The sequence below is a fragment of the Triticum aestivum genome, chromosome 3B (genome assembly GCF_018294505.1).
Source record: "Triticum aestivum cultivar Chinese Spring chromosome 3B, IWGSC CS RefSeq v2.1, whole genome shotgun sequence".
Lineage (NCBI taxonomy): Eukaryota > Viridiplantae > Streptophyta > Magnoliopsida > Poales > Poaceae > Triticum > Triticum aestivum.
In genome coordinates this window covers 22,220,920-22,229,091 of record NC_057801.1, presented here as the reverse complement: position 1 = coordinate 22,229,091, position 8,172 = coordinate 22,220,920, and the positions used below count along the sequence as shown (strand labels likewise).

The following is an 8,172-nucleotide window of genomic DNA, read 5'->3' as shown; positions in this document are numbered from 1 at the left end:
CCGTGCAAGGGGTCAATTGAAATATAATTTTGTTTCTAGGGCGATTTTTGTAATTTTCAAGGACCCTTTTGTTAGTTCGGCTGATGATTGGTGGGGCCCATGTCTTACTTAACGGTCAACAAACAGTGTTTACCGTTTTATGCCATGTCAGCGCTTACAGGTGGGCCCTTTCTGTCAGAAATTGAATTACAATCTTGTCAAATTGATCCTTAGTGTTTATTGAGAAAATTAGAAACAAAACTAGTAGATTTTTTAGGCGCCCAAGGAATGTGGTGGCAAATTCGTATGTCGACTTGAAATATGGTGTGTCTGTTTTTTTTTTTTTTTTGCAATTCACTCTCATAGGTCTAATACCTAATTTTGGTGTGTCAAGTTAGTCCTAAAACTATACTCCGTGCAAGTTATTCATGGAGAGCCCTAACTTGCCCAGACCAGTGTTGACCTGCTCATGTGGCGCTTGACTGTTTCCATGTTGACATAGTGTATGCAAAATAGACCTTACAAATATACAATTGAAAATCCACTCTAAAAAATGTGGTACAACCAACCACGTTGAAGAAGAGAGGTATTTTTATCACAATGACTAATTCACATCTACATGTTTTTTAAGTGGTTGTTTGGATAAATAGGATTAACGCCTAGTTTTAATAAAACGCGTTTTAGTTGGATTTTTTCAGAAAACTAGTTTTACTAATAATTCAGTTAGAAACAGGTGTACACAAAACCTTGTTTGGATGATAAAACATATTTAAGCATGAGGGTTGCACCGTCGCCGCCGCCGCGTAAGAGATGAATGATTCCAGTTGGATGCCGGCCATCTCTTCGTACTTCCTGGATGGGGTCCATCATTGTCGCAGCCAAAGAGAGAGTAGCACTGCAGCTGGCCGGTTTGGACGACATTATCGCCGGCGATGGTTCCTTGGGCAGCGGTGAAGGTGAGGGCTGACGAAGATGCAACATTGTGGCCTCGAGGAAACCAGCTTGCTGGAGCACGAGATCATGCTAACAGCCAAATTACTAGTGGTCCTTCCTGCCATACCCACCCATCATCAAAAGCAATCAGAATGCTCGCAAGTGAATTGTTGCATGTGCGACGGTAATGAGAATGACCAATCATTCAAGAACAAGAACGAGCATGCAAGGAATCAACTGCTGCCACACAAAATCTCAAGATCAAATTTGTAAGAGACCGCCGTCGGCGAGGAAGACGTGAGAAGAGTGCCCGCTCGGGAAGGACCAGTGGTCAACTGTGATCGCGAGTTGGCGACGACCGCCGGCGACGCAGGATGAGGGCTCGCCGGGGAAGGAGCGATGGTCGACGATGATGACGATGGTCCGACGATGGCGACGGACGCGAGCGACGCGAGATGAGTTGTCGTTGGGATAGGACCAGTGGTCGCCGGTGACGGCGGCGGCCGGCGGCAACGTCGGCGACGAGGGTCGCGGGCGGTGCGGTAGGCGTTGATGAATTGTTGCAGGGAAACGACTTGATGGCGACGGCAACATGCAGGCCAGCTGCGTTGTATGCCGGTCGTGTGCGGCGGATGATGAACTGGTTTATAGAAAAACGTCTAATTATCGCTTTTCCATAAACTCAGTTTTTCAGTTATGGTAAAACCAAGATTTACTTATCCATGGATTTGTTATGTTAACCAAACATAGTTTTACTTTGTTGTAACCGAAAACGTGTGTACGCCAAACTGGTTTGGTAAAATCCCAGTATCCAAACAACCCCTAAGGATGTCACATCTAAATAGTTCATCACATAATAAGGGGCTTCAAGATATGCACAAAGCAAAAAAATTTAATTTTTTTTTGCTGATGTTGTGTGATGCCTTGCATAGATGTGACATAGTTATGTCACATCTAGATGAATCCTACCCACATCCTATTTTTATTTCTTAAAAGAAGACACATCATTATCACGATGCACACAGACAGAAGGAGCAAGATGTATAGGTAGGTTTCTTCACCTAGCAATACTCGCGTGTCCACTTGCGCACCACCTCATCCAGCGCGGTCGTGGCGGCACCGCCCTCAAGAAGAGCTTCCATGGCCGCCTTCTGCAGCGCGGCCACATTAGCTCTCACCTGGGCGCCTTTGCCTTGGCCTGCCATCACTTCCCTCACTGCCGCAGCGATCTCCTCCTTCCTCTTCGTCGCCGGCACTCGCATGGCGGCCTTGACACCCTCTGAAAGCATCACGGCGTTCTGCCGCTGCTCGGCGAAGAGCGGCCACGCGACCATGGGCACGCCGTGCACCAGGCTCTCCAGGACCGAGTTCCACCCACAGTGCACCAAGAAGCCTCCCGTGGCCTCGTGAGCGAGCACCTCCGTCTGCGGCACCCACGACGGCACCAGGAGGCCGACGTCCGGGAGGTAGGCCAGTGGGTCCTTCTTGCTCTCGGCGTCGTAGTAATTGGCGTTCACGGACCCCTCGTCGCTCGGGCTCCGCACCACCCACAGGAAGCGCTGCCCGCTGAGCTCCAGCCCGAGCGCCAGCTCGTGCATTTCCTCCGTCGGCAGCGAGCCTCCGGAGCCAAACGAGACGAAGATGACGGACTTGTGCGGCTGCCGGTCGAGCCAGTCCAGGCACGCAGCGCGCGGCTCCTCGCCGGCGTCGGCCCGTATGAGTGGACCGATGTTGTACACTGGAGGGCGCCCGGGCTCTGGGTGAGAGAGCACCCTGGCGGCCTCCGGCTCGACGGCGTCGAAGGAGTTCACCAGGATGGCCTCGGATTCTAGGTAGCGCTTGGCGTGGTGCACCATCCACCGGTAGCAGGGGTCAGACTTGTCCTGGAACGACGACATGACGTCCGGCCCTGGGATGGGAACGCAGCCGGGCAGCCTGACGGGCTCGGCGAGGTCCCGGAACTCACCGGGCATGGAAACATCGATCTCCGGGAGGTGGAGGATGAACGTTAGCCCATGCAGGTTCCCCGGATGGAACAGGTACCTTCTGGGCACGCCGGCGGCCACGGCAGCGTCGAACGAGTCCGCCCCGAAGAGGTCGGCCACGTAAGCCACCAGCCGCGTCGTCTCCCTGAGACCCGACAGAACTCCCGTCAGCGCCGGCACCAAGCGGGCGCACTCCTCGGACATGAGCGTCTCGATGGTGGCGCCGGGTGGCAGGTCGGAGAGGTCGACGGGCGGAAGGGACATGGAGGAGATGGCGGCCGAGAGGGAGGCGAGGAAGGACCGCTGCGTAGCCGACGCCGTGGACGCGAAGGTGATGAGCGTGGCCGTGACGCCGTGCCGCGCGGCCAGGCGCTTGGCAAGCTCCGCGAGCGGGACCAGGTGGCCCATCCCGGGCGTCACCAGCATCGCCACGTGCGGTGGCCGGGGAGCCTCAGCCGTGCCGCTCGCCTCCATTGCTTTGCCCCTGTGTTTTCTCCTTGGGATTATTTATCCAACAGCATGCATTGGGGGTGAAATAGGGGAGGAGGAGTGAATTAATTTATCCAACAACATGCACGTAGATTCGTATCCCAAGATCTGATCTAGCTGTAGATCGGATAGCCTGCCCCCGTGATTGGGGATGATGGATCACGCGCATGCAGTGATTGTACCTATTTTCCGTTCACGCCCAATCCTTGCGGCTATTTGGTGTTAGCTAAACACAAAATTTTGGCAAGTTCCGCCTTTACCATTCGACGGTGCACACACATTGGCACGTCCCACTTCAATCCACCCGGCTAAAAATTCATCCGCGTCGTCCGCCTACCCCGGACAACACTGCTGTCGCCCGTGGAGCCCATCCGTCTTTCCCTTTCCAACCTTATCTTTTCACCCGCCTCTCTCCCATGCTCGTTTCTTCTCATCTTTTCCTCTTTATATATATCTTCATTCGTTAGAGCATATACAGCCGCATGTAACGAATACGACCACTCAAACGCCCGCGGAGACGCTCGAGCGCGTCCGTGGACAGTGACCAGGCACTCCTCAAATTAACACAGCTGCATCCGAACATCTCATACTAAATTCTCAAATCCATACAAACGCATACAAATGATAAAACCTACATACTGCTTAGATGATCTACCTACTCCTCATCGGAGATGTCGACAATCTCCGTGCGCGGCTCCGGCAGCATGGGCGGCAGTTGCAGCTCCGGCTGCTCCACTCCGGCCTCCCCCTCCTCTATCTCCGCATGGAGTTCGGCAAAGAGTGCGTCCGACACCACCTGCTCTTGCTGGAGGAACCGCCGGTTGGCCTCCACATAGGCCTTATCCTGGATGGACAACAGGATGGCCTGCTGCTTCACCATCTCTGCGGCTTGGGCGACGGCGAACTCTGCCTGGCCTCCGCCATATTGAACCCCGGAGGAGGCCACTCCGCCTCCTCCTCCGGAGCCGCCACCTCCATCGGCCCTGGTAGCTACACTCCCTCCTCCTGCTCCTACAGGAGATATGCCCTAGAGGCAATAATAAATGTTATTATTTATCTCCGTGTTCATCATTATGTTTATGTTCAATGCTATAACTGCTATGGTTCTCGAGTCTACAATAACCACGAGGCTTGAAGGAAGAATCGTATGCACGTGTGGAATGATAAACGGTAAAATGTATTCCTAGTCTAGCCTCTAAGACTAGCTCAAGTGTTGCACGATGGTTCTGTTTTCCTGATCATGGGCATGACAATGCTGAACAACTTTGAGGGCACAATGTTAGAAGAACATTTGTGTTGAATCGACCCGGATTGATGTGATGCTATGAGATACATTCGTCACAAGTTTATGGTTAATAACACAGAGATGGTTAATGTTTGCATAATTCCTTAGACCATGAGAGTGTCGAGTTTCTTCATACTTGCTTCATGAACTTTGGGGTTTGTTAAACGTCATACGTAAATGGGTGGCTATTACGGCGGCTTACGGGTTCATGGAAAAGTGTGTCAAGTAACTTGATAGCTCAAGATTGGGATTTGCTCCTCCGATGATGGAGATATATTCTCAGGCCCTCTCAGTGTTACGGTATCCAACACCGTCTGGCCAGACACAGTGTGATTTGATCACAGGGATGTCGGAACATGGAAACGAGAAAAGAGAACAAAACCAGTAACGAGGTAACTACCATAGTGGACAAGTTGTTTGAAAGTGCAACTATCCCTGAGTGGTTTTCGTAATTCCTAACAACATATAGCTCATTGAGCTAATGCTATTTCAAGATAAATATTTCAGGAAAGCTCAATGTTTGGCATGGCATGGATGAGAAACATGGACCCCTCAAAATGCTAAGGACAAAAGGATTGGTTCAAGCTCAAAGCACAAGTCTCTACATTTTTCATTTTAGTGATCTAAGATCACATTGAGTCCAAAGGGAAAGCCAATACTATCAAGAGGGGTTGAGGTGTTGCTTAATGAGTTTCTTGCTCAAAGTGCTTAGTGATATGCTCCAAAAACCCTCAACTACTTTCTCACATCCACATATGTCCCAAACCAAAAGTCAAACTCGGCCCCACTGAAACTTTCTATCCGGCGCCACCGAGTTCAGTTGACATAGCCACTGCCAGAAACCCTAGTCTTTTCGGTCTCACCGAGATGGGATTGCAATCTCTCTGTTTCCCTTCGTAACGTTTTGGTCAAACCGAGATGAGCGATCGGTCCCACCGAGATTGCAATGCAAACTCTTTGTTTTCCTTTCGTAACATTTCAGTCCAACCGAAATGAGCCAACCGGTCCCACCGAGTTTGCCTGACCAACTCTCTGTTTGACTATTACCAAAATCGGTCTCACCGAGTTTGTGTAATCGGTCTCACCGAGATTATGTTATACCCTAACCCTAACGATATCGGTCCCACCGAGTTGACATGTCGGTCCCACCGAAATGCCTAACGGTCACATTATGAACTAAATCGGTTTGACCGAGTTTCATGATTCGGTCCCACCGAGTTTGGTAAATTGTGTGTAACGGTTAGATTTTGTGTGGAGGCTATATATACCCCTCCACCCACTCTTCATTCATGGAGAGAGCCATGAGAACATGCCTACACTTCCAACATACATTTTCTAAGAGAGAACCACCTACACTTGTGTTGAGGTCAAGATATTCCTTCCCTACCACATAAATCTTGATCTCTAGCCTTCCCCAAGTTGCTTTCCACTCAAATCTTCTTTCCACCAAATCCAAATCCTGCGAGAGAGAGTTGAGTGTTGGGGAGACTATCATTTGAAGCACAAGAGCAAGGAGTTCATCATCAACACACCATTTGTTACCTCTTGGAGAGTGGTGTCTCCTAGATTGGCTAGGTGTCACTTGGGAGCCTCCGTCAGGATTGTGGAGTTGAACCAAGGAGTTTGTAAGGGCAAGGAGATCGCCTACTTCGTGAAGATCTACCCGAGTGAGGCAAGTCCTTCGTGGGCGACGGCCATGGTGGGATAAACAAGGTTGCTTCTTTGTGGACCCTTCATGGGTGGAGCCCTCCATGGACTCGCACAACCGTTACCCTTCGTGGCTTGAAGTCTCCATCAACGTGGATGTACGATAGCACCACCTATCGGAACCACGGATAAAAAATCTAGATGTCAACATTGTGTTTGCTTCCTTAAACTCCTCCCTTTATCTTCATATGCAATTGTTTTACATTCCGCTGCTATACTCTTAGAATTGCATGTGTAGGTTGATTGATTGACTTGTGCTAAGTTGCTAAAATCTGCCAAGAACTAAAAGTGGGAAAAGGCTAGATTTTTATTTGGTCAAGTAGTCTAATCAACCCCCTCTCTAGACATACTTTCAATCCTACAAGTGCTATCAGAGCTTTGGTCTCCATTTACTTCGATTTCCATAGCTTTTGGTGGTCATAGCCTTGGTTTCACAACCTAGGAGAGTATGGCGTCTAGCAAGGGAAATTACCACCATAGAGGTCCTTACTTTGATGGTACAAATTTTGCTAGTTGGAAGCATAAGATGAAAATGCATATTCTTGGACATAACCCCGCCGTTTGGGCTATTGTGTGTATTGGCTTGCAAGGTGAATTCTTTGATGGGAGAGAACCGAACTGTGAAGCTACCGCGGAAGAGTTGAAGATTTTGTAATACAATGCTCAAGCTTGTGATATTCTCTTCAACAGATTGTGCCCTGAAAAATTCAACAAAATCAACCGTCTTCAGAACGCAAAGGAAATTTGGGATACTTTGATTGATATGCACGAAGGTACCGACTCCGTCAAGGAATCCAAATTGGATGTGCTTCAAAGTCAACTTGACAAGTTCAAAATGAAGGATGGTGAAGGCATCGCTGAAATGTACTCTAGGCTTGCTCTCATCACAAATGAGATTGATGGCTTAGGAAGTAATTCATCATCAAGAAGATCCTAAGAGCCTTGGATGGAAAATATGATACCGTGTGCACATTGATCCAAATGATGCCCAATTACAAAGATCTCAAGCCAACGGAAGTCATTGGAAGAATTGTTGCTCATGAGGAAGAGCTCCACAACAAGTCAAGTGGTGCTTACAATGCCTCATGTGAAGCTCCCACATCATCAAGTGAGAAACAAACCTTCAATGAAGAATTGAGCTTAATGATGAAAAACTTCAACAAGTTCTACAAGAATAGAAGCAAGGAAAGGAGTTCCAAGTCAAGGTCCTACAATGACAAAAGATCTTCTAGTCGTGAGCGTAATTGCTACAATTGTGGAAGACCCGGACACTATTCCAATGAGTGTACGGCTCCCTACAAAAGAAGAGAAGATTATCCAAAAAGAAGAAGTAGAAGAGAAGAATCACCAACAAGAGAAAGGAGTAGAGATGATCGTTATGAACGAAGAACATCCCGGAGAAGCAAGGATTCGGAAAGGAAGGATAAATCATCAAAGAGCTACACAAAACGAAGACATCAAGCTCATGTTGGTGAATGGGTATCCGGCTCCGACTCCGACAATCACTCCGACTCCGAATAAACTCAAGATGAAGGTGTTGCCGGTCTAGCACTTGTGTCAACCAACTCCTACGACATATTTGAATCACCAACTGAAGGAATTGGAAGATGCTTCATGGCTAAAGTCCCAAAGGTATCACACCCCGAGTATGTTGATTTCAATAGTGATGAAGATGACTTGTTAGGTGATGATGATTTACTTGTTGACAACTCTAGTGATGAATAATATGATGAAACGTCAATTAATCATGCTAATCAAGATAAAATGAATGATAATGATAAGGAGAAGATTTAG

The 8,172-nt window shown here is 48.6% G+C and overlaps 1 protein-coding gene across 1 annotated transcript; it reads right to left on the bottom strand.

The window, feature by feature from the left end:
- Positions 1-1,790: 1,790 nt before the first annotated feature.
- On the bottom strand, positions 1,791-3,441 carry LOC123068319 (UDP-glycosyltransferase 72B1-like). Its single transcript, XM_044490886.1, has one exon. The coding sequence runs from the start codon at positions 3,369-3,371 to the stop codon at positions 1,974-1,976; it is 1,398 nt and encodes a 465-aa protein (XP_044346821.1). The 5' UTR covers positions 3,372-3,441; the 3' UTR covers positions 1,791-1,973.
- Positions 3,442-8,172: the final 4,731 nt, after the last annotated feature.